This window comes from Hermetia illucens, chromosome 2, assembly GCF_905115235.1.
Source record: "Hermetia illucens chromosome 2, iHerIll2.2.curated.20191125, whole genome shotgun sequence".
Lineage (NCBI taxonomy): Eukaryota > Metazoa > Arthropoda > Insecta > Diptera > Stratiomyidae > Hermetia > Hermetia illucens.
In genome coordinates, this window is record NC_051850.1 from 70,956,277 (window position 1) to 70,983,149 (window position 26,873).

The 26,873-nt window shown below is 42.3% G+C and overlaps 1 protein-coding gene across 1 annotated transcript; it reads right to left on the reverse strand.

Moving 5' to 3' along the window:
• Nucleotides 1–798: 798 nt before the first annotated feature.
• Nucleotides 799–26,866, reverse strand: LOC119647802. Its single transcript, XM_038049018.1, has 3 exons — nt 26,573–26,866; nt 1,121–1,381; nt 799–1,062 (listed from the first exon to the last, which is right to left on the reverse strand). The coding sequence occupies exons 1-3, from the start codon at nt 26,832–26,834 to the stop codon at nt 905–907; spliced, it is 681 nt and encodes a 226-aa protein (XP_037904946.1). The 5' UTR covers nt 26,835–26,866; the 3' UTR covers nt 799–904.
• Between the last annotated feature and the right edge of the window lie 7 nt (nt 26,867–26,873).

A 26,873-nucleotide genomic window follows, 5' to 3' on the forward strand; every position in this document is an offset into this window, starting at 1 on the left:
GGGTAAATAGGTTGGTTCTATACCCATTGGCTCTGACCTGTGATATGCGGAAACGGGCTGTTCCTCCAAATAAAAGCAAAATCACATCAGCAATCAATGTGCTCAAATAGAATGAAACTGACGGCCGAACTGTTCCTTATAGTCGGTGCAGTTTTTGCGGAGTTTTATATTCCCTTTATATACATATATGGAAATCTTTTCCAAAGAGTAGAAGAGGCAGATGGTCGTAATTGGAAAGGTATATATACCCTCCATGTTGCCACAAACATAATAGCTATAGTAATTCTAGAACACATCAAAAAATATCTCAAAATTTTGATAGACAGATTTCCAATTTGAAGCCCTTGCACCGACACTTACAACACTTTTCGAAGCATTGTAGAAAAGTATGCGGAGTTTAGATCCCCGCTCCTTATCGATTTCGAGAGTCATCGGAAGGAGGCACGTTCGGGAGTAACTAATAGCGACATTTGCTATCGTAACAGAACGGATTCGAATTAGAGCTTTTGCCTTACCCAGCTAATAGTCTTTACCTTGTTCCATCTCTCTACCATCTGTTGAAATCAATGGCACATTTGTGTGCTGGCGCTTTGAACTTGGAGTTGAAGATAGATAATTCATTCCTTCTAAAATGCACGATTAGAACACGAAGATTAAAAATCGTTGAAATTGTTTTCTTAACTCTAATTGTTACAATTTTGAAACCTTTGGAACAATACAATAACAATATATTTAACTTACCGTCAAGTCTTCGGACTAAATCTCTTCTTTTGCTCGAGAGTTAAAAAAATGTTATAATTTTCTTTTAGAAGTTCCATATGTATTTTCTACCCACCAATATTTTTTATATTTAAAATTCAGGAAATAATGGGGCGTCTTATTATTATTACCGTAATTTAAGCATTTAAAAATTTCTTATAGTGATGTCTTCAGCAAAAACGTTTGAATGCGAATTTTCGACCCTTTGGCAATGTTTATCATATTTGCACCCAATACTCCAAAGAGATTCCAAATCATATAATTTTCTGAATTCAACTGAAAATATATGCAATACAATATTACCTGAAATAAATTTTTACTTTAATTAGTTGGAGAGAAAGCTAAATTAATTAATCTTTACCTAAATCTAAGGCAATCCAATCTCGACTCTGTTTCCCTTCTATTTTCGGCGGCGTGTCATTTTCATTACAGGTTACTTTATGCATTTTTCGAACCATATTTGCAACGGCGCTCATATGACGATGAGTCAAACATGTTATAATGCACATGTAGTCCACATATTTAAGATTCTTAGGAACTGTGCATACAAAAATATCAGCGGCGCCTTCGTTCCGCAATGTTCGCAAAAATTCATCAAGTTTTAAATATTTTGTGTGGTTTTCTGGAACATTAAATAGTATAGCATGTAGAATACTAGAGATCTGTATTTTTGACATTCTCATTTAGGTTTAAGTTTAGGATTGTGTTCGTCTGTGTTTAGTCCCACTGCTGTAAGCTTATCATTTGCACAGCATTAATTGTGATTATTATAAAGTCGAACCACAGCCTCATTGTAAAGAGTTAATGAGGATGTCCTATACCCCACAAAAGAATGGAATGTTCAGGTTTAAATAACTTAACTTTTTTGTTGGTTTTAACGCAGCGGTTTAGAGTATACGCACCATAAGTTATATTCTCAGAATTCCTCAACAGAACAAGTTGGAATACCGAAAGCTGGTTGCTTTGGATATTCCTATTCACGTTTTCCCATTCACATATACCTCTAATTCAAACGATTCCTTGATATACATATGTATTTCCAAACTTCAAATCTGACGGGTAAATTTCTAGAATACGGCAATTTACTATTACTAACTTTATTCAAGCAGATATCGGAATGGGATGCATCTTGAGGTCTAGATTTCGTATGGATGCATCATTAATTTTACGGTTCTGAAAATTCATATTTTGAGCCCTCACTCCCTTATAATTGATCATGTATCAAAAATATCACTTGTGTCGGAAAGAATTGAGGCCCTGCATTTGATAGTGAAAAAAAAGATTAGATTTTATTTTCTAAATGTCGAATAAAGAGTTTTTATTGCTCATATACCGGTATTTCGAGGACCAGTTGTGCTCTTCCTCCCTTACTGTCTGAACTACTTATGGACCAGTTTGTCCTTAAGGGGTCGTCTCGTGTGTCGGATTCGCGGAATCGAATTTTTTATTTTGGCATCAATTGTATCCAGATGTAGTGTAGAATATATGGGCAAAGTGATTTTTCAATATTCGGAATCGTTCGGAAATTGTAGTATTAAATACATAAGTCACATGCTAGATTTATGTCGATCGCCGTAATAAAGTGCATATTTTTTTGTCCCAATGATGTTCGAATGACTTCGCTAAGCGGATAAGAATTGAAGCCAAGACTGTACATGTGTTTCTTCAAGAAATCTAAGGTTTATGGAATAGGTATAGCAGATTAATGGCCAGTTAAGATTTTTTCGAAACCGCATATTGAAAATCTGCTGCCACCATAGCTCAAAATCTATCAAACGAAATTCTTTGAAATTTTCACGACTTATTCAGAACATATTTCTACTGTCCGCAAACTAGGATGATTGCGATTCATTCAGTAGCTTTTAAGGTTTTGTGGGTACACACACCTTATTAAAATCGGTTTACTGTCTGTCTGTCCGCCTCACGCATTTGTCTCGGAGACGGTTGTAGCGATTGACACCAAATTTGGTAGAAATGTGGGAACTGTGAACGCTTACGCATATGGTGAGTTACATCCTTTCACGTCGAATTTGAGGGGGAAGGGGGGCCCCATATATGCAAAAGGGGGGTGTACATTTTTTTCCCATCAAATATAGTCATGTGGGGTATCAAATTAAAGGTTTCGGTTAGTACTTTTCGAAGCCGGTCTTAGTTTTGACATTTCTTGGAAAGGTGGGGAGTGCGGAGGGCTGAAAGTGATCATTTCTTTAACGGACCCATTCTCAGAAACTACTTAACAGGGAAAATATGAAAAAAGTCAAAACACTGCCACTGTATGGTGCCTAGGCCTCAAAATACCCTCCATACCGATATCCCTCCAAATAAAGTTAATAATAGTACATTACTATAATTTTTAGTAATTGACAGAAAAACCCCCCTTAAGTTCCTTCTAGAATCACAAACTTTGGCACTAATGTAGGCCACAGCATAGAGCATGATCCTACTAAATTTGGTGAAAATGGCACACTTTTCTGGGGATGGGTGTATAAATTGCTGTGTATTTCAATAATGAACTATGCTCGTATTTGTATTTTTATCCAGTTCTTCACAAAAAAATTCAAAAAAAGTGAAAAAAAAACTATCGCACGGGATAACCACCTTAAATACCTAAATTTTGACCTTATTTTGTAGTTAATTTAATTACTTTCCAATTAACCCAAAAAGCCAACTGTTAATGTTTCCTAAATCCAATTCATTTAATGCCCCATATGGCCATATTCTGCAAAAAAAAAAAATTACACCCCCCTTTCACATATATGGGGAGCCCCTTCAAACTCAACACAAAATGGCGCCGCTTGCTATATGACTTACAGACCACATCTTCTCACTAAAATTTCGCGACAATTGGTTCAGCCGTTTCTGAGTTAATCGGGTGTAACAGATAGACAGGCTGAATGTATGCCTTGCAAGGGGAAAGACGGTGTAGGAGAGCGTTAACGAAATGAGGTTGAGACAAATGAATCACAACCACTGCGAGATGGCGGAACACCTACTCTCGCAGCCTTGTCACAACAATAAGAGTGCTGCCTGGGTTACAAGTGTAACTGGCAAGCGGGCAAGCCATTCAAGAAGTGATGGAGTTTTCATCTACGCATATAGTTGCTATGCTCTACCCCAAACGGCGGACAAATACTTGGTTAAATAAGGAGGCGATCAATTACACCAAGTGGGTCATCGACTTGTGCTCAAGGTGTGGGACAGCGAATCAATGCCCGACGATTGGCAAAGAGGCATTATCTGTCTCATACATAAACAATGAGATATCACGTAGTGCAGCAATTATAGAGGTATCACGTTGCTGAGTACCATCTATAGGATATTCTCCGCTATCTTGCTAGGCCGGATAACCCAATACGTTTAGAACATCATTGGCCCATATCAAAGAGGCTTCACTCCAGGCAAATCAGCAACAGATCAGATTTTCTCTCTACGGACATCAGTTACACCATCTTTTCATCGACTTTAAAGCCGCCCATGACTGCACACGGTCATGAGAGAATTCGGTATCCCAACGAAATTGGTTAGACTGACTAGGCTCACCCTGACCAATGTGCGAGGACAGATAAAAGCAGCGGGATAACTCTCAAGACCATTCGACATCAACAATGGTCTACGACAAGGGAATGTCCTATCATGGGTCCTCTTTAACCTGACCCTCGAGAAAGTGATCCGTGATGCTGAGGTAAATGCAAGAGGTACGATCCTCTTTAAGTCCACCCAACTACTGGCCTATGTTGACGATATCGACTTCATGGGAAGAACCACCCGCGGCGTAAACGAACAGGCGGCGCGAGATCTTGGGTTATACATCATCACCAAAAATCAACCAACCAATAGCATCAAACCGCACTGGTCAAACGAGAAGAATAAAGATAGGAGAATACAACTTTGAGACCGTTGATAGTTTTTCCTATCTAGGGTCGAAAATCATAACCAATAACAGCTACGACGATGAAATCCTCGCACGGTTGTTGTCAGCCAACAGAGCCTATTTCAGCTTACAAAAACTGTTTCGCTCGAAACGTCTCACCATAGAGTCAAAGCTGTTACTGTACAAGACTATTATGTTGCCAGTATTCCTCGGAGACTTGGGTTCTTAGCAAGAATAATTGCGAACTCTTGGCCGTGTTCGAGATAAGAATCCTACAAAGAATTTTTGGCCCCCTACATGGGGATGGACGATTCCGTTGCCTACGTAACGACGAAATCTATGAGCGACACCATGACCGTCTGGTTGTGGATAAAATCCGGCTCAATAGGTTGCGGTGGGCGGGTCACTTAATCCGTATGGATGAGGATAATCCAGCCCAGAAAGTGTACAAGGGCAATATCGATGGGAGAAAAAGAAGACGAGACAGACTCTGCCTGAGATGGAGCGATGGCGTTGATCAGGGCGCCAGACAGCTTTTAGGGATATCGAATTGGTGGAAATCGGCACAAAACCGGGATGTCTAGAGTTCCTTATTAAGGCAGGTCTAGACCGGATACCGGTTGTTGCGCCGTTGATGATGATGCTCCACCCACAACTTGGTGCTTGCAAATACGGGAAATGTGTCCACGTTTCGTGGGACAAGGTCGGGCTCAATAGTCGATCTGACATATGCGAGTAGCACATTGAGGAGAATGGCATGGTTTGTTGGTGATCATTATACTCATAGCGACAACCACGCAATTTTCCTCCAGATCGATTATGGGCCACGATGCGATGTGCATTCCCGCGGAGCTGGAAACCGGTACGTGAAAAAGTTTGAAGAGTATGCGTTCTAAGAGATGCAATTGGGAGGCCCCATTTCCGTTGGTGCGGCTTCAGAAAAGGTGGAGCAAAAGATGAGACGCATAATGAGAGCAAAAAGGCGGCCAAGCTATTGGTGGAATGAAGAAATCACGGAGTTGCGGGCAGCATGTTTTCGAGCTAGAAGGATCTGCCAATGATCTAGAGAAAGACCAGACTTCGACGAGCAACTGCAAGTATATGTGAACCTTCGAGGTAGACTTAAGCAGCGAATCGGCAGCCGAGAATGCTTCAAGCAACTTTGCACAGAGGCAGATCAAAGCCCCTGAGGAAAAGCGTACAGGGTGGTTATGACGAAGATGAGAGTTGAGATGAGCGGGACAAAGGCTGAAGAAAAAGAAGAAGATGTTATCCCCAAATTTAATCAAAATCACTAACAAAGTTGCCGTAACTCAAAGTTGACTTTACCGTGTAACTTTACTGCAATTAAATATCAATATCAAACTAAAGTGAGTATCTGACATGCTAAAGACATATACGTAACGGGTTACGTACAAATGGGATAGTTCTGCACTCAAATATACTAACAGAAGAAACAAACAAAACCTTCCATACTGGTTTCTCGACTTGTTTATCTCTTAAGAGCAAATTTCGTTGTTTCCATGCAAAATTCGGCATTTTTTCCTATTTATGGTATACTTTTACAGGTTTGTAATTCCTGCTAATTGAGTATTAAAGTTTTAATGTTAACATGACTTTATTACAATAAAAAGAAGGTTATTTTTTGTAAGAAAATTATTACACGGTGCATGCTAAAATTCCGGAAAAATTGGGTTGAATAGCAAAATTTTGGGAGGAAAAACACAAACTGTGCACTTTATGAAGATAAATTGACATTCGCATTTAAGGGCGCGGTCTTAGCTACCATCCAGTGTTGTCGGAAGCAGAAAATTATGGTACTAAAAAATTTGGCAAAAAGGTACTAAGTAGTACTTTTATATGATCGTACTTAGGTTCAAGCAAAAAGAAAAAGTTTTCATACCCTGTGGTTGTATTTTGTGTTATACTCATGTATATTGAACTTCAATTTCAATGTTATGTTTGCAAGGCAACAACGCCTCGAATTGGAAAGGCATTGAATTATATCGGACGAAATTTCGTTCGTAGCTTCCTAGAATGCCTTCCTGAAATCATATTTGGAGATATGGCGTGCATTGACCTGCTACAGACCAGGATAAAGTTTATCGATTCGGGAGACGTATAGAGTCGGCGTGGGACATCATACGATAACCATTCTCCTGTCAAGAAGGAAGCATACTTGTTCTATGCCTAAAGTGGTGTTTTGTAGCAAATTAAGACACAGCACATTAGAGTATACCTATTTTTCATGTTTTAAGGGGACTTTTCACAGTCAGCAATTTTTTTATTTCCTAATTTGATAGAATATAGTCCTAAGAATCATGCCTCAAAATTTCAAGTCGAAACTAATTTTTTTGAGATTTTTTTCTGTGAAGTCGGGATTGGGTGATATCGGCATATTTTGTAACTTTTTATTTTTTATTAATAATTTAAAAGTGAAATTAATATTAGGTTAATAAATTTTAAAGCTAAAATATGTAGTTAATAAGCCATTGTCCAAAGGTCGAGTGACATATGATTATTTGAAGCTTTTATAATTTTGTATTTTCGTGAATTAACATAGTATGCTGGTCCCAAGCCCAGGTAAAGGAGGAGGGTTTGAGGCAACGTACCCTGTACTATCCTCAGTAAAACAAAAATAAAATGCTGAGATCAGGGAAAGAGATAAATAGAGTATAGTTGGAGTTATTCTACTATGCTAAATCCTACCTGATCTCTCTTGGTGACAGGCCCCGCGACAGGTCGACCAAGAAAATGCATAGAATGTCGCTACAAACATGATGATCGGATTAAGTCAGAGGCCTCGGAGAAATGCTAGGGCGTCCACCTCAGTCGACGCGGCAGGACGGGCCCCGGTCCTGTCGAGAAATGGGCAAGGGTTCTTGACGCATGGACGGCGTCAGGACGTAAGCAAGTTAGTCCACACACAACGAACAAAACAAATACGTGTCTGCACGCTAAATGTTGGTACCCTAACTGGAAAGACCGAGGAACTCGCAAGAGCCCTTCGGAAAAGGTGCATTGACATCTGCGCTCTGCAAGAAACCCGATGGTCTGGTGCCAAAAGCTGCGACATTGAACGCGAACGCGGTAAAAATGGCTACAAACTTCTCTATTTTGGTAACCCACACACTTAATATGGTGTTGGCATTGCCATCTCAGAGGGTTTCCGTGATGCCATTAAAGAAGTCGAACGATTTGATGATCGGCTGATGAAGCTCACCATTATATCAGCTGATCGCACTATTCACTTCTTCACCGCGTATGCACCACAGGCAGGTCGACCTGATGCCGAGAAAGATGCCTTCTGGCAACTTCTCGATGAAAAGACTTGTCACGTGCCTGCTGATGATTACATAATCATTGCCGGCGACCTTAATGGTCATGTGGGTGAAAAGGCAGACGGTAACAGGTGCCATGGGGGAAAGGGGTTCGGAGCGCGCAATGAAGGTGGCGAACGTATAATCGATTTTGCGGACACCCATGACCTTGTACTTATGAATACATGGTTCATCAAACGATTGTCTCATCTTCCCACATTTTATAGTGGGAACAATAAAACGCAAATCGACTATATTCTCATAAGACGCCAACATTTTACCACTGTCACTGATTGCAAAGTCGTTCCCTATGAGACCATCGCACCTCAACATCGGCCGTTGATTGCTGTCTTGCGAATTAAGCCACCGATAAAACGGCGTGAGGAACGCACTGGCCCGCCGCGCATTAAATGGTGGCGATTTGGTGAGAAGAACGAAGAAACGGTCTCACTCATACGATTGCCAACCATTACGAATGTGGAAGAATCATGGAACCAAATGAAAGACACGATCCACAAAGCGGCCTCTGCAACCCTCGGGGTCACCAAGCCGGGTAAGCGGTACATCAACCGAGATACTTGGCTTTGGAATGATGATGTTGAAATGAAGGTCCGTGAAAAGAAACGCCTCTACCACAAATTTCTCGACGATAAAACGCCTGCTAATTGGCAAATTTATAAGAATGCCAACCGGGAAGCAAAGAAAGCGGTCGCTGTCACCCGAGCGAACCATTTCAAAAATCTTTACGATAAACTGGACACTCGGGATGGCGAGAAAGATCTGTACCGACTTGCTAAAAGCCGTGATGAACGCACACAGGATATCGAACACTTCTGTTGTGTTAATGACAAGAACGGTACTTTGCTTACTGATCGTCGAGCCGCGACGGATAGATGGCGAGAATACTTCGAGCAGATTTCAACTGAAGAATTTGCTCATCCTCCACTTCCACAATCATTGCCGACATTTGGAGCAGTTCCACCAGTCAGCGCAACTGAAGTCGAGGAGGCAATAAAACAAATGAAATCGGGGAAAGCAACAGGACCTGACGACATCGCATCTGAGCTCTGGAAAGCAAAGAGCTGGGACCCAACACCGTGGCTCAGTGAATTCTTTAACCGGGTTATTCAGGAAGGAAGAACACCATCTGACTGGCAAGAAAGTACCACTGTTCCAATATGGAAAAAGAAAGGTAGCCCAGCAGAATGTTCAAATTACCGTCCGATCCGGTTACTTTCCCATACCATGAAGATTTTTGAACGCATTCTTGACAACCGTATTCGCGAAATCGTTGAAATAACCGTGAATCAAGCCGGATTTGTCAAGAACTGCGGAACTACTGACGCAATACACGCTGCACGGTTACTCATGGAGAAACACCGTGAGAAGCATCGCCCTCTTTACATTGCCTTTCTGGATCTTGAGAAAGCGTTTGACCGTGTGCCACACGAACTCATCTGGTATGCTTTACGACAACACTTCGTGCCAGAAGAACTCGTGCGCTGGGTTCAATTGCTCTACCACGATCCGAAAAGTAAAGTTCGAAGTATGGCGGGTGTATCAAAACCGCTTCGTGTCTCTGTTGGAGTTCATCAAGGAAGTGCCCTCTCACCACTCCTCTTTGTCCTTGTTATGGACACCGTCACACGGGATATCCAACGTCCAGCGCCCTACACACTGCTTTATGCAGATGATGTTTTCCTAGCATCTGATAGCAAAAATGATCTCGAGCAACTTGTTCAAAAATGGAATGATCGCCTCATGCAACACGGTCTCAGATTGAATTTAAACAAAACTGAATTTTTGACGACCGATCCCCATGAAACAGGCACAATCACTGTCAGCGGCAGTGATCTGCCCAGAACTGAGCGATTTAAATACCTCGGGTCAACGTTATCAGCCAATGGAGAGCTGCGTTATGAAATTGCTTCACGCATTAACGCAACCTGGATGAAGTGGCGTTCCACAACTGGTGTCCTTTGTGATCGACGTATCAACGAACGTCTCAAATCTAAAATTTACCGCAATGTCGTCCGTCCAGTCGCTCTCTATGGTTCTGAGTGTTGGCCGACCATAAAAGACAATGAACGGCGTCTTGCGGTAATGGAGACGAAGATGCTACGTTGGACTAGTGGCGTCACACGTTTAGATCACATCCGAAATGAGGATATCCGCGATCGTTATGGGGTTGCACCGATCGTGGAAAAGTTGCGAGAGAGGCGTCTTCGATGGTATGGTCACGCAATTCGTGCAAACGAGAATTCACTTGCAAAGATTGGTCTGAACATCGAAGTCGATGGTAAACGACCAAAAGGCAGACCTAAGCAACGGTGGCTTGATACGCTGGACGGGGATTTGAAAGCCTCGAGATTGCACCCAGATCAGGCATTCGATAGAGCCAAATGGCGAAGCCGATCACGACGAGCCGACCCCGCTTGTAAACGGGACAAAGGCTGAAGAAAAAAGAAGAAGTGAATTATTAATTATTATTATAGTGGGGTGCAACATTTTTGGAACCCTACGTTTTTGGTTGAGATAATCTTAATGTAATAAGTATAGAATAGTAATTTTATACCAATCCGGAAGCCGGGAGCTCTACGCTTCAGGTATGAAAGGTTTTCGTTTGTTTCTTATGTATATTTGAATGCAGAACTATCCCATTTGTGCATAGCCCGTCATGTCAAACTACTCATTTTAACGTGATATTGACATCTAGTATTTTGAGTTGCAGTAAATTTACACGGAAAAGACAACTTTGAGCTACATTAACTTTATTCGTAAAAGTAAGGTTTTCATCAAAACTGGGGATATCATGCTTCATACTATAGTGTATATTACTGCTGGCTAAAGTTAAGAAGGGGGGGGGGTTTCTAGTCGATTCCCCCAAGAAGAGTAATGTACAGTTACTAACTTCATTTGAATAGATATTGATATGAGAGTATTTTGAGGCTTAGACATCGTATAGAGGAAGCTTTATTCTTTTCTTCAAATTTTTTGGTTGAATGGATCCGTTAAAGAAATCATCGCTTTTGATCCCCGCCTTTCCAACAATTGTTAAAATTAACAGTGGCTTCGAAAATTACTGATGGAGACCTTTCATGTGATACTCAACCTAAACATATTCGGTGAAAAAAAATTTACACACCCTTTTTGCATATATGGGGACCCCCCTTAAACTGAACGTAGAAAGATGTAACTTACTGTATGTGTGGGCATTCACAGTTCCACGGCCTCAGCAAATTTGGCGTCAATCGGTATAGTTATTTCTGAGAAAAGTGTGTGTGAAAGACTGGCAAAATATTCAACCGATTTTAAAAAGATTTTGTTTTACATCCGAAAGTTTTCGATGAAAGGTTTTAAATTAAAATGTATTTCCTATTAGTTACTTGGATACCATTGATAATACCATTTTTCGGGATGTTTACGCTTTCGGCCTTTATTTGAGTGGTTTCTCAGTTTTTTTCGGTATCCTTAAATTGGTGGTCAAAGGGTAGTATAGGTCCCAGGGCGAAACGGGGATTGGTACCCACGATGGAGCATAAAACTTGGGAAATGCCTGCTGAACCAACACCAACAGCTCTACTACCAAATCCTACCTCCACCACGTGGTGACCGCTGGGAGCTCTATCTTAACGAAAAACTGCAGACGGAAGGCGAGTCTCCCGCGCCTAAAAACGGGACAAATTGTACCAACCGGTCCTCCAGGTTGGGGGTTGGGTATAGGCTGACAACCCTACACGGAAAACAACTTGTTACGAAACCACAACAGGAGCCCCGGACTGGATGGATTACACAACGACGAACCCGGTAACGACAACGGAATAACGATTTGCGCATTTTCTCATGGAACGTGCGCTCCCTGTACAGAGATGAAGCTGATGAGCAACTAGCCGATACCCTGTCCCAATATAGAGCTGATGTAACAGCGTTACAGGAGATGCGTTGGACAGGGACGGTTTTCCTGGAGAAGAGCCGCTACACCATATATTATAGTGGCCATCCAGTAAACCATGTGCTTGGAGTAGGTTTCTTAGCCAAAAAATGAAACCTGTTGTTATCGGCTTTGAAAACATAAGCGAACGACTATGCTTGCGAGGCAAGTTTAGAAATATAATCCTCATTAACGTGCACGCCCCTACAGAGGAGACTGCAGAGTCGGAGAAGGATATCTTCTACGAGGAAGTAGAACGAACCCTCGGAACCTGTCCCAGATATGATATCAAAATCATACTTCGGGATTTTAACAGCCAAGTACGGAAGAAGTCTGTATTCAGGCGATACGCTGACTCCCATAGCTTACACCAAAATACAAATGATAACGGACTGCGGATTTTTCAATTAGCAGTATCACACGAAATGGTTGTTGGAAGTACCTGGTTTGCGCGGAAAGCGTTCCACAAACATACATGGGCCTCTCCAGATGGGACCACTTTCAACCAAATTGACCACGTGTTGATCGAACCCCGCCATCTCTCAGCCTTGATGAATGTCAGAACATATAGGGGTGCAATATAGACTCGGATCACTATCTCGTTGGCATGGTGCTCCCAGCTCGAATAACAATACCACCTAGAATCCCCTCTGACAATCACTGAAGCCATCCACAACACATCCCTCCGCGACACCCATAAGAGGGAAATGGATGCGCAATAACCGCAGTCAACAGAGGACCTCGAGACGAAGCGTCAACAAATGCTCTTCACAACCACCAGAAGAACGTTATCATTGATACGGCCACAAACATACTTGGCCCCAGCCGGAACGGAACGGAAGAATCCCGCATACCGAGTAATGTTGCATTCTCAAAGAACGCGGGCACGCGCAGAGACTTATCACCAAAAGTATAGGGAGCAACCGCACCAGGCGCGCAAGTTTTACCAACAAGTCAGCAGGATGAAACCTTATAAATCTCGATGTTCATCCTGCCCGGACAAAGAGGGAAATCTGATTTTCGACAGAATGGGCATATTGGAGCAATGGGTTGAGTACTTTGATGAGCTACTGAACAACCACAACATCGACGAGTTGGAGGTCCCTCCAACTAAAGACGACGGACAAATACTGCCACCACCAAGTTTAGGAGAAACAGTCCGTGCAATTCATCGGCTAAAAAATCATAAGTCGCCAGGAGCCGATGGAATTACAACCGAATTGGTTAAATATGGAGGCGACCAATTACACCAAGTGGTTGATCAACTTGTGCTCAAGGTATCGGACAGCGAATCAATGCCCGACGATTGGCAACGAGGCATTATCTGTCTCATACATAAAAAGGGGGATATCGCACAGTGCAGCAATTATAGAGGTAGGTTGTTGAGTACCATCTATAAGATATTCTCCGCTATCTTGCTAGGCCGGATAGCCCCATACGCTCAGAACATCATTGGCCTATACCAAAGAGGCTTCACTTCAGGCAAATCAGCAACAGATAAGATTTTCTCTGGAAGATGGACAACAGTTGCACCATCTATTCATCGACTTTAAAGCCGCCTATGATAGCATAGCCAGGATAAAACTGTACACGGCCATGGGAGAATCCGGTATCCCGACCAAATTAATAAGACTGACTAGGCTGACCCTGACCAATGTGCGAGGCCAGGTAAAAGCAGCAGGATCACTCTCAAGACCATTCGACATCAACAATGGTCTACGACAAGGAGATGCCCTATAATGCGTCCTCTTTAACCTGGCCCTTGAGAAAGTGATCCGTGATGCTGAGGTAAATGCAAGAGGTACGATCCTCTTTAAGTCCACCCAACTACTGCCCTGACGATATCGACATCATGGGAAGAACCACCCGAGACGTACAAACTGCCTTCATTCAGATCGAGCAGGCGGTGTTGGGCGCGAGATCTTGGGTGCACATCAATGAAGGCAAGACAAAGTATATGGTGGCAACGTCAGCACCGAAAACTAACCAACCAACAACATCAAACCGCACTGGTCAAACGGGAAGAATAAAGATAGGAGAATGCAACTTTGAGACGTTGATAATTTCCCCTATCTAGGGTCGAAAATCACAACCGATAACAGCTACGATGATGAAATCCGCGCACGGTTTTTGTCAGCCAATAGAGCCTATTTCAGCCTACAAAAACTGTTCCGCTCGAAACGTCTCACCATAGGGTCAAAGCTCTTACTGTACAAGACAATGATCTCGCCAGTTCTCATGTATTCCTCGGAGACTTGGGTTCTTAGCAAGAAGAATTGCGAACTCTTGGCCGGGTTCGAGAGAAGAATCCTCCGAAGAAGTTTTGGCCCCCTACATGAGGATGGACGATTTCATAACACACATAATTCACATAACGACGAAATCTATGAGCGAGCGGGTCACTTAATCCGTATGGATGAGGATGATCCAGCCCGAAAAGTCTATAAGGGCAATAACTATGGTAGAAAAAGAAGACGAGGCAGACCCTGCCTAAGATGGAGCGATGGCGTAGGCCAGGACGCCAGACAGGTTTTGGGGATATTGAATTGGTGGACCTCGGCGCAAAACCGGAATGTCTGGAGTTCCTTATTAAGACAGGCCTAGACTGGATACCTGACCTGGTATCGAACACAAGATCGCTAGGGAGTCTCAAATTCTCCCCATATACTAGTTCGATGGAGCTGGCGGCAAACTCCTCACGATGGACTCTACGTAGGCCAAGTAGAACGAAAGCCAAGTGCCATTATAGCGACCTTCAGTGTTCTATGCCAACCTTTCAGCATCCCATTGGATTGCGGGTGGTACACAATCGTCTGATGACGTTTGAAGCACAGGAGTTTGTCTAACTTAGACAATAGATTAAGAGTCGAACTGCATTCCCTGGTCAGTAACTACTTCGGCTGGAACTCCAAAGCGTGGGATCCATTCCTGACAAAGGGCAGCACACGATTGTGCGGAAATGTCGGCTAATAGGTCACGATCTTAGGTGCTGTAGTTCCGTTAAGCGATATTCAATTTCTTGGAAAAGAATCTCAACGGCTGCCAAATTTGGTTTACTTTTTGGTGAAGGGCAGCTCTTACTGCGATGTCTGAGACATCGACGAATACGGCTAAGGGTGCATCTAGTTGAGGGAATGCTAGGAGTGTAGCGTTCGCCAGCTGTCGGTCCTTGTAGACCACGCAATCACGCTTGAGTCTTTGACCTTGGATCCAGGCAAGTAGGTAATGAAGGTCGCTTGATGTTGTACGGCTTTGGGCAAGAAACGGCGATAGAAGTTCAACATGTTCAAAAACTTTTACAGATTCTTGACTGTTTTAGATTAGGGAAGTCTGTGATGGCCTGAACCTTATCTGGATTCGGGTGGACTACGTCAGCGGAAATCATATGGCTTAAAAACTTCACCTACTGTGGAATTTGCATTTTTCAACGTTAAGTATAAGACTGACCTCAAGGAGACGTTGAAAAATGCATACTACAGGAGTGGTACGCCTTGGCTAAGTCCAAGGAAGTGAAAACACGGCAGTTAGCGAAGTTGTGCGCAAAGCCGTGGATGAGTGGTATGGGGTAACGGTCTGAACATTCAGACGTCTGTAATCCCAGTCTCCATTCGTTGTTGGGCTTTGGGACCATGTGTAGTGGAGAAGACTAGCAGCCATTTGATGGTCTGCAAAGACCCTGCTTTAACAGTATGTCAAATTCTTTCTTAGCAACAGCGAAATTCTGAGGTGGTAATGAATGTATTTTCGAGAAGATATGTGGAGACAGTAGTGCGCATGTCGCGCTGTACCATCATGCTTAGCTGCCTGCGAGAGACTAATTTCTCTAGTTATGTTGATGTAAGTCTGGCAGTTGAGCAGGTGGCAAGCTTTCCTGAGGACCTGAGCTAGGTTACGGGGTTTATAGGAGACCTGTTCTACCTATGGGACTGTTGATGCCTGGTACAATAAAACGCCATGAAAACGTTCGTCGAAGTCCTAGACTTACATCTGCCGACAGCCGTGTGTATGGTTGAGGGGTTTGTCGCCGCTAGTTTGAGTTGTTGCGAGATCAATTTGTAATTTCACACTACCCTAGGACTGAAACGTATGCGTACACAGGCTGGCACATTTCTTTACCTTGTCGGCAAAATTACAGTGGTACCAGCAAATTGCAGGATTCGATGAGGTCCCCGACGCGCGAATACCCGATGGCGCACTTCGGTTGGCAGACCGCGAACGAGTTCGGGACCTAACGCCCGAACGGAAAGCTCTCACTGTTGCCGCTAGCTTAGAGACGGTAGCTGCGAGGGTGGCCAAGATGGCCCGGGTGCTTTGCACCACCCCGAGCTTGTCCCCGCCCAACCGTTTCATCTCACCCAGCAGTTCGCTTGGAGAGCGGTCGCCTAAAGTGAGCTCCGTCAGCAACTGATTCAAATTTGCTGACTCAGGCCCGTCGGTGACGAGCCCAAATCGACTCCTCGTCCAGGCCGACGAGTGCATGATTAAATCGCATGGCACTAGTAGTAATGCCCGTGAGCGCGACCTGCGCCCCAATTGGCGGAAGCAAGCCAGGTTACGTCGCCAAAACAGTGCCATTGGTACTGCCACTGCAGGCCACCAGAGCCAATGGTACTCACAGCATTGTTGTCGTTTGGCATTACAAAGTTTAGCTGAATTCACTAGGAGAGCCCGCAGCCTGCTCAACTGTTTTTTGAAAAAAACTCTGCGGCCTAACGTGTTTCACTTTTCACAATACCTTCAAATCTTTTACATTTAACCAATTTAATACTACTAAAATAAAAAATATAGGCTGTTGCTAGAGTTGGGGAAACTTGTTCGAAGTGTACCTGTTTTTCTTCCTTCGATGGCTCAACCTTTTCAGGTGACTTATTCTGCTGTTCGGATGGAGGGCGCGAGCCTGGTTCTGAATAGTTGACAAAGGTGGACTACTGGGTCATCACTGTTTCTAGTGCGCCCGTTTTCGAGGATGTATACCTAATACCCCTCAAGTGGATCAGTAAATAATACCATTTTTTTTCTATTTCAATCTTAGTCTACTATATACAGTACTATTAACGAGTGGGATGGCTACTTCTCCCCCTTTTTATCTCTTATGCCAAACAGAGGGTGTCTTGTGCCAAGCGTACCGGAACTCTTTTTTTACATTTTATCTCCATTGTATTATGTTCTCGTTTATCTCTGTTCTCGTTCGCTGTCATTCTGCGTCTTTCCTCTGGGTAGTCAGCGTTCTTACTGGTCCCTTGATGACCCCTGTTCTACGATAAGAGTATCTTGAATTCCTTGCGAGGAATTTCCTTGCCGACTGGAGTCTCGAAGCACGTCTAGAGGGGTCGGGACCGATGTTAGTCGGATTTGTGGATTTTAACCCGACAACTGGCAGTTTCGCTGAGGTTAGGTTTCCCATTTTGCTTTAAATTCGCAACCTTTCATCAAAAGTCCTAAACATCTGCAGAACTAACTCATTTTCTCTGTCGGAGGTCAAGTCATTCCTGGTTTTTTGCTAGAAGCATTCGTCGTATCTATGCCCTTTTTTATGACAAAAAGTACAAATTGCCACTTCAACAATTGGAAAGACTGTTGCTCTAGACTATATACCATGATTATGGTTTGGAAAGCTTGAATACAGTTACTCAACTAAAATACAAAACAAAAAACACAACTAAACTTATGCCGTTTTAAGGATTATTTTTAGTCTCGGACAACAGAGAGAGAGAGGATTGCTGAAATGCCAATAAAGGTGATCTAAAATGTTTGATGACATCACTAATTCCAGTCAATTTTTGGTGTCTTTGCAGCTGTGTTTGTTCGAAATGCCTATTCAGGGAAAAAGACAAATAAAGTATAGTTAGTTATTCCACTATGCTAAATCCTACCTGATCTCGCTTGATGACAGGTCCAGTGACAGGCCGACTAGGCAAATGCATTCAATGTCGCTAAACACAAAATGAGCCTCGGAAAAACGCTAGGGGGTTCACCTCAGTCGATTCGGCAGGAAGGGCCCCGATCTTGTCGAAAAATGGGCAACAGCTCTTGACGCATAGGCGGCGTCAGGACGTAAATAAATTAGCACGCTGAATATTGACCCCCGAGGAACTAGCAAGAGTGAAAAAGGCGCTTTGATATTTGTGCTCTCCAAGAAACCCGATGGTCTGGTGCCAGAAGCTGCGACATAAAACGCGAACATGCTAAAAATGGGTATAAACTTCTTTATTTAGGTAGTCCACACCCTCACACGGTGTTGGCATTGCCATCTCAGAGGGTTTCCCTGATGCCATTAAAGAAGTCCAACGGGGTCATCAAGCCAGGTAAGCGATTCATCAATCGAGATACTTGATTTTGGAATGGTGATGTTGAAATAAAAATCCGTGAAAAGAAACGCATCTACTACAAATTTCTCAACGATAAAACGCTGGCCATTTGGCAGAATGCCAACCGGGAAACAAAGCAAGCGATCGCGGTCACCCGAGCGATCCGTTACAAAGATCCTTATGATAAACTGGACGTTCGGGATGGTGAGAGAGCTCTGTATTGACTTGTCAAAAGTCGACACGAGCGCACACAGGATATCGTACACTCCTGTTGTGTTAATAACAAGAATGGTACTTTGCAGCAACGGATAGATGGCAAGGATATTTCGAGCAGATTTCAACGATTGGGATTGAACGCTGTGACTCAGTGGATTCTTCAATCAGGTTATTGACGAAGGTGGAATACCATCTGACTGGCAAGAAATTATCACAGTTCCGATATGGAACAAGTCGGAATACCGGAAGCTCGTGCTTCAGGTATAAAGGTTTTGTGTTCATCTTATGTAGGAAATTTCAACGCACATTTTTCTATCCGTATATAACTACAAATTCAACATAATCTTTCATATTTTTCCAAACAACGAGACATACGTACATATTACAGCCATAGATATTCCGCTCACCCTAAACAAACTGTCAATTTTCGAATACTGTACACATATAGGCACGTATATAAATGGATCGGACCCATATTTCCGATTTGCTTCTTATATCTATTTGAATTAGGCACTACCCGCAAAGTTTATTAGCACGCATATATTATATACCTACATACACACACATGTCTGGTTGACAAATAACTAAAAAACTAAAACAAAATAATTCTCTGCGACCCAATTCAAAAGAACTCATTTCGTTGTGGTATTGACGAATTGATATGTGATGATGACGTCATGCAGGTTGTAGAGTGCACGAAATTCATAAAAAAATGTGAAGTTTCACCCCCTATAACTTTGTTAATAATGGTTGGATTTTCTTCAAACTTGACCAAACTGTGCATTATGTTCTTCATTACACGCATGCCAAATTTTGTACTTCTGGGATGAACATAAGGAGGGTGCCGGGTAAATTTCTAAAATGTGGAAATATACTATTATTAACTTTATTTGTGCAGATATCGGAACCGGATATATTTTGAGGCCTAGATTTAGTAGAGATGCATCACTCTGATTTTTTTTAGATTTTTCGACTGGATAGGTTCTGAGAACGAGAACTGTTACACTTTTTGGGGGTCATATTTTGAGCCCTCACTCCCCTATGTTTCACCCAACATCAAATATTGAACCAGTTTCGAAAAGTACTAATTGAGACCTTTCATTTGATGGTGATGGCTACATTCTGTGAAAAAAAAATTTGCACGCTTCATTCACATGTATGGGGAGCCCCTCCTTAAACTTAACACAAAATGGCGCCACTTACTGCATGTAAAGGGAACACCAGATTACATATTCTCATCAATTTTCGTGACAATCGGTCTAGCCGTTTTCGAATAAATCGGGTGTGACAGACAGACAGACGGACAGACAGACACTGTCTCGATTCTAATAAGGTTTTATTTCACACAAAACCTTAAAAAGAAAGGTAGTCATGCAGGCTGTACAAAGTACCGTCCGATCCGATTGTTGTCCCATGCTATGAAGATTTTTGAACGTATTCTTGACACGCATATTTGCAAAATGATTCAATTAACCGTGAATCAAGCCGAGTTTGCCGAGAACTGCGGAATTACTGATGCAATACATGCTGGCGGATACTCATGGAAAAACACCGTGAGAAACATAGAGAAGGAGAGAACGCGTTTGACCGCGTGCCATTTGGTATGCTCTACGACAACACTTAATGCCAGAAGAACTCGTGCGCTGGATTCAATTCATCTACCATGATCCGACAAGTAAAGTTCGAAGTGGTGTGCGAGCGCCCCCTTTGTTCTTGTTATGGGCACTAACACAGGAGACATCCAACGTCCAGCGGCCTATATGCTACTTTATGCAGATGATGATTTCCTGGCGTCTCATAGCAAAAATGATATCGAATCTGAATAAAATTGAATTATAGACGACCGATCCCGAACAACGGGGGCTTGATACGCTAGATGGTGATTTAAAGCCCTCATGACATCTAGATCAGGCCTTTGATAATATAAAATGGCGGAACCGCGGAAGGAAGAATCGGAATACGTTAAATCATTCAATTCTTTCGCTTTCTCGTAGGTCGATTGAAGCTTATTTGCGTATGTTTCTCCTAAGAAGGTACCGCTGCGAAGTCGTCTCGGTGACTGCTCCTTCTTGATGCTGGTAGTTGTAGTTGACATACCGGGTGAGAGCTCTCTCGCCATCCCAAGTGTCCAGTTTATGGTAAAGATTTTTGTAATGGTTTGCTCGAGCGACCGTTTTCTTTGCTTCCCGATTGGCATTCTTTTCAATTTGCCAACGGCCGATATTGAGGTGCGATGGTCTCATAGGGAACGACTTTGCAGTCAGTGACAGTGGTAAAATGTTGGCGTCTTATAGAATGTAGTCGATTTGCGTTTTACTGTTCCCACTATATAGTGTAAGAAGATAAGACAATCGTTTGATGAACCATGTATTCATAAGTACAAGGTCATGGGTGTCCGCAAAATCGATTATATGCTCGCCACCCTAATTGCGCGCTCCGAACCCCTTTCCCCCATGGCACCTGTTACCCCTTTTTCCTTTTCACTCACATGATCATTAAGGGCGCCGGCAATGATAATATAGTCGCCAGTAGGCACGTGACAAGTCTTTTCATCGAGAAGTTTCCAGAAGGCATCTTTCTCGGCATCAGGTCGACCTGTCTGTGATGCATTAGCGGTGAAGAAGTGAATAGTGCGATTAGCTGATATAATGCTGAGCTTCATCAGCCGATCATCAAATCGTTCAACTTCTTTAATGGCATCACGGAAGCCTTCTGAGATGGCAATGCCAACACCATATTGAGTGTGTGAGTTATCAAAATAGAGAAGTTTATAGCCATTTTTACCGCGTTCGCATTCAATGTCGCAGCTTTTGGCACCAGACCATCGGGTTTCGTGCAGAACGCAAATATCAATGCGCCTTTCCCGAAAAGCTCTCACGAGCTCCTCGGTCTTTCCAGTTAGGGTACCAACATTTAGCGTCCATGTGTTCAAATGCTCGACTCGAAGATGAGCTTCTTCGAGCAAATCAAAGCAGCAGTGGACAGGGCTGCAGCAGGAGTCGCGGCCTTGAGTCGGCTAATGGCGAATGTCGGCGGCCCTATATCAACTAGGAGACGTTTTCTCATGGGAGCAACGCAGTCCGTCCTTCTCTATGGTACGGAGGTATGGGCTGATGCCCTTGACAAGGAGGTGCATCGTAAACGGCTCGCTCAAGTGCAGAGGCAGGGAGTTTTGCGCGTGGCGTCTGCTTATCGCACCGTCTCCGAACCAGCTGTGATGGTGATTGTGGGAGTGATCCCCGTTGCCCTCCTTGCCAAGGAGCGCAAAGCTATCTATCGCCGTAAGGGCGAAAACTTAAGAGAAGTGGTTGCCCGTGAAGAACGTCAACGCACCCTTAACGAGTGGCAACTTTCATGGCAAAATGAGCCACGGGGCAAGTCGACTGCGCGGCTAATCGACAAATTAGATCCATGGTTGAACAGAAAGCACGGTGAGATTGATTACTTCCTTACCCAACTTCTAAGTGGGCATGGAGGTTTTCAGTTTTACCTGCACAGGGTTGGGAAGGCGCGATCTCCTGATTGTGTGTTCTGCAATAGAGTGGCCGATGACGCTGAACACACCTTTTTCTCTTGCGAGAGGTGGGACGGCCTCCGCCAGCAGCTTTATGCAGACACAGGGGAGCTCTCTCCAGACAACATTGCCAGAGAGATGCTGAAGAGCGCTGGCAGCTGGAATCGTATTGCGCATTATGTTCGGGCTCTTCTTACTACGAAGAAGATTGAACTCGACCGGCAGAGGGGTTCCCTTCCTCCCCTCCCCTCCCGCTGGTGAAAGGAATTCCCTGACTTGAAGGCTCCCAAAGCCGGGAGAGCGGGAGGGCTAGCCCGAAGTAATGTGTCAAACGGTTCCAGGCTAGTTCTCTGATGACAGGGAGGTGTTTAGTTGGTAGCCCGCCAGCGTGCTGTTGCGGGAGTCCAACACTCTGTGCGTAAACGCATTCACCTACCCTACTCCCAAAAAAAAAAAAAAAAAAATGTGTTCAAATACAGTTAATAATAGTATATTACTATAATTTTTAATAATTAGTTCAGCAGCAAGATCCCCCTCAAGTTCATCCCAGTACCACGAAATTGCAGCAATGTAGGTTTTGACATACAGCATGTTCCTGCCCAGTTTGGTGGAAATCGCACCATTACTAATAAAATTATAATAGGTAAAAGTAATCGCTTCTTTGCAAATACAAGACTATGAATGTCAATATCACCCGAAAGTGGATACCCTCACATATTATATGCATATATTACGTGCTACGTACTAATGGGACAAAGGCACAATGTCTTTATGTAAGAAATACATAAAACCTTTCATACCTGAAGCGTCCAGCTTCCGGTTTCCCCGACTTGTTAGCTTTAATGACAGGTCTATTTTCCCCTGCGTCTACACAAACATTGAATATTAGACTCTGTAATTCTGTGTTCAGTGGGATTTGCATAGTGGCTTGCCTCCTACAGGATACTGTAATCCCTGTATAGTTACGCCTAATAATCACAAGCGCGACAATCCTTCAACTATTCTCAAATATATTAGGAATCGATTGACGCGAAAAAAAATTTCAAATTTTTCGACCTCGTAAAACCAGAGGACAAAACATAGAGTAAAATTCGGTATTTATTTTCCATCAACTAAATAACAAAGTATTGTTTATTACCTTGTCTGTATACCTTACGAACGCTAAACAACAGAGAATTCTGGAAAACGACAAATAAAAGCTAAGAATCAATTCAACACCACCAACAGAACAGATTCTACAATTCATGATACTAAATGCGGCACCAAAATTGTGCTCGCATGGATCAATGGAAGGAATCAAGCACTTGCAGATTTTTTACTCATTGTACACACTTCCTGACGCCCAAGGGAATTACATTGTGGATGATATTCTGAAACCTGAACTGATAGACAAGCACTTTGAATTGGTGTAACGGATTTAGAGTCAAACTAGGCTTTCTTACTGGTTATTGTGAACCACTATATAAGGAAAACCTATGTTTAGGAAAACAATGTTCTCGCCCTTGCATTAAAGGGCAGAAACTTGGATACAAGAAACTTTATAAGAAAGTGATTTTCGCTTTCACCAGCATTCACCTCTCTGTAAGAAAGGGTCACTTATAAATAACCTCTATCGAAGGAAGATGCTTGACATAGGTTTTTTAATTCCATTTTTTATTTTCATTCTGAACAAAGTCAGAATGTTCTTTACCACTGTTCCAACAATCAAATAAATCAAGGATCTGTCGATTGTCTTCATTATCAAGCTTGCGCCTCTCATCTGTCGGAATCGGGTTTTTGCCTCAGTGATCAACTGAAATTGTGTCATAAAATCGAAAACGGGAAATAGCGGAAAGAAGTGAGCCAACACTTTGAAGTATGTGAGTCAATCTTGAACAAAATTTTAAAGGAGATAGACGCAATCGAATCTGATCACACCGTAGGGTGCGGTAAAGTGAAGCGATCCGGCGCAGAATTTCCCAAATTAGAAACGTGCTTAGTACAGTGGATTATGCAATGCAGATCGCGAAATGTGGTGCTCTCATAAAATCAAAACATTTTCTGGTAGAAATAGTTGGCTAGAGGGGTTTAAGGGAAGGAACAACTTGGCCTTCAAAAAGATTTGTGGAGAAAGTAAATCTGTAAACGACGATGTGTGCGAACAATGGATTGCTGACCTACCATTCCTTTTGAGTTGTTACTCGATATTTATAACGCTGATGAAACGACTTTGTTTTACAAATGCCTCTGTAATGCTACCTTTGCATTGAAGCCTTAAACAAGTCGTGTAATCTAACAAAACTCTCAAAGACCGTTTTCAACAAAATTCTGTACTTTTTACATTATCAGAATGTTCATCAACCAAATTCAAACGCACTGAAAAGCCCGCGCCATTGTGTGTGACGTCTCCAGAAACTTCAGTCGACCGGCAACTGGCAGTTGCTCATTAAAACCTCAAAATCTCAAAGTTAATTTCGCGCGTGAAATGTGAAGGATGGCGAAATATTGTTTAGTGCTGCACAAATAATAATTCCGTAAAAACCGCTGAAAGCATTTTAGTTATCCCAAAAGGAAACATTCGTAAGTGGATCGCCATCGCCCGACTAAATTTAGTTTCTTTGGAATTAGGTTTCAATTTTGACGATCATTTCAATGTGAGTTAACATGTTTTAAGCTTGAACTACAATCTTAATTGATAATATATGATTGCGTTCACGCAACAATTTCCCACTTTTCTGTTAAAAACTGACTGATTACTTGAAAAGCAAAAATTAAAATGACAAAGACTAAACCGCACTAGTTTTTTTTCAACGGATATGGTAATTACGAAGGTGAACCTACAACTTCAGCGTCAAAACACATACAGTTATTTTCTAACGCGGGGAGTCTATTCCTCGGCACACAGAAACTTACCAGAACTAAGCGTGGTACGACGTGACAGCCACCGCAATTTCAACCTGCTTCAAAACGTCCGGTTTTCTCAACATTCATGGTCAGTTTACGGTTAAGGATTCGACTATCGAAGGTACAAAGGAAACAGTGTTGGAACGAGTGTGGTCTACAGTTCTTACACATCTACCACCGAAGTTCCTACTTTTGAAGATTTTGTCAATATCGACAGTGAACTTTTAGTAACTAGGGACAAACATATGAAGAAATTGTTGCACAGCTTGCTCACGACAACGAAGACTTCGAAGAGGAAGATGCTGGCACCGAGGAAGTAGTTACAAGTGTCTCAAAAGCTGCGTTTTTTTAAATGTTCTTTGAACGACCCAGTAGCATTCGATACGCTGTGCAGCACTGACAGATTTATCGCGGCAACATCGACTGGCAAACAAGAAAGTCGTCGATTTTTTCCAGATTATGTAATTGATTGATTGATTTTTATATTTTGGTTGTATGTACGTGTTGTATTTTCCATATACATACATAAATGTAAACCGACTGCTTTTTCAACCTGAATCAATGTAAGCACGAAAATAACGTTTTAAAACTATGTAGCACTACTGCTCCTACTACTACTAGGAACGCTGGATCAATTACTTGCGCAGCACCTTTTGATAGTAAGATTGTCATTACAGATTGTTGTTTGCAACTACTTCGATTGTTTTAATTATATGCATATTATATACAATAGTTTGGAAAAGAGTAAAAGGTTTATCAACTTTCCTCTTGAAAATTCGTAATTTTCACAAGTTCGTATTTTTCCAATTGAATTTCCCAAGCAATTTCGTACTTTCCTGAATATGGGATGCGGCATCAAAATTGAACTTTTAGGGGGATATGATGCCAAAAACGGACAAACAGCTGAAATTTTAAATAATGCACATGAACCATTCACAGCCGTAGTTTCAGAGCGGCGACGTTTTCTCTGAAATGAACATAATTAACATTTTAGCTATACTGAAACTCTTTAACAACAATTACCTAAATTGTCCGATATAGTATTATTAACGATAAAAGAATACGGCAAATTCACTGGAGAGTTTAAATTCCACGAATTGTCCTCCATTCAAAAAAGAATGGAATCGGTTGGGAACAGTAAGAAATTTACTGAGAAAGTTACGAAATCGTGGAAGAAGTACATTTTGATGGGACAGGAACGAAATTGTTTTTTGAAAAATATGTACTTACTGAAAAATAATTCCAAACCCGTTTAGAAAAATAAGTTAACAAAAAAAAAAATTGAAAAAGAAAATAAGATAGCTGAAGAAGTTTTACATGGAAGCAGCACTGGTTTTACTCGAAACATCCTATTTTTAATCAATACTTGCCTGTGACGCACCATCAGATAACTTCTTAACAAGATTTCAATCTGTGGGACCACTTACATGTGAAGCTATTGACTAGTTGGTCACAGAGTGATAAGTTCTGGGAAGAACTGAGGCATAATCCTAGAAATTCGGAATAATTGCTGCTGCTAATACACGCTTACAAATTTAGACATATTTTTCAAGTGCAAATTGCTAATGTACGATATTGACAAAAATTAGCTGCCAGCGTATATAATACAAATAGGAAAATCTGCTTCATCAGCCGCATCAGCTAGAATTCTAAGTCAGCAGGATTCAAAATTTCTGAAAACGGTTCATTCCATTTACACGCAATAATGTGTAGATTGACTGTTTCTCCGTAGCATTTATGTATATAAGACTACGCAAGAAATGTACGTACCTTTTAACGCCTCTCTTTTTATGGCTTTATCGAAACCTACTTCTGTGAAATCACTAATCTCATGCACATCCAATTTTTTACTAGTGAATGTGCTTGCTGTACCAATATCATCTCGCAACGGAGCCAATCCATTCGAATCATTCCGGTGATCAGTAGCGTAAAGTGCCGCCGTTACATAGAAGCCCGATCCCAATCCGAACGCTTTATAATCTCTTTTGAATATTGCTTGCCATTGCCTTCTCAAAAGATTGCATCTGAACATCCTAACTATCGTGTTTCTAGCTCCTCCAATCTTTCTCTG

Bases quoted from the DNA above. Each gene is read 5' to 3' on its own strand.
- LOC119647802 (XM_038049018.1), bottom strand. From the start codon at position 26,834: ATGTTCAGATGCAATCTTTTGAGAAGGCAATGGCAAGCAATATTCAAA. The intron at 1,382-26,572 runs GTACGTACATTT...TTAATGTTCCAG, and splicing joins AAAAAGAGAGGCGTTAAAAG to AAAACCACACAAAATATTTA. The intron at 1,063-1,120 runs GTAAAGATTAAT...AATTTATTTCAG, and splicing joins TTGGATTGCCTTAGATTTAG to GTAATATTGTATTGCATATA.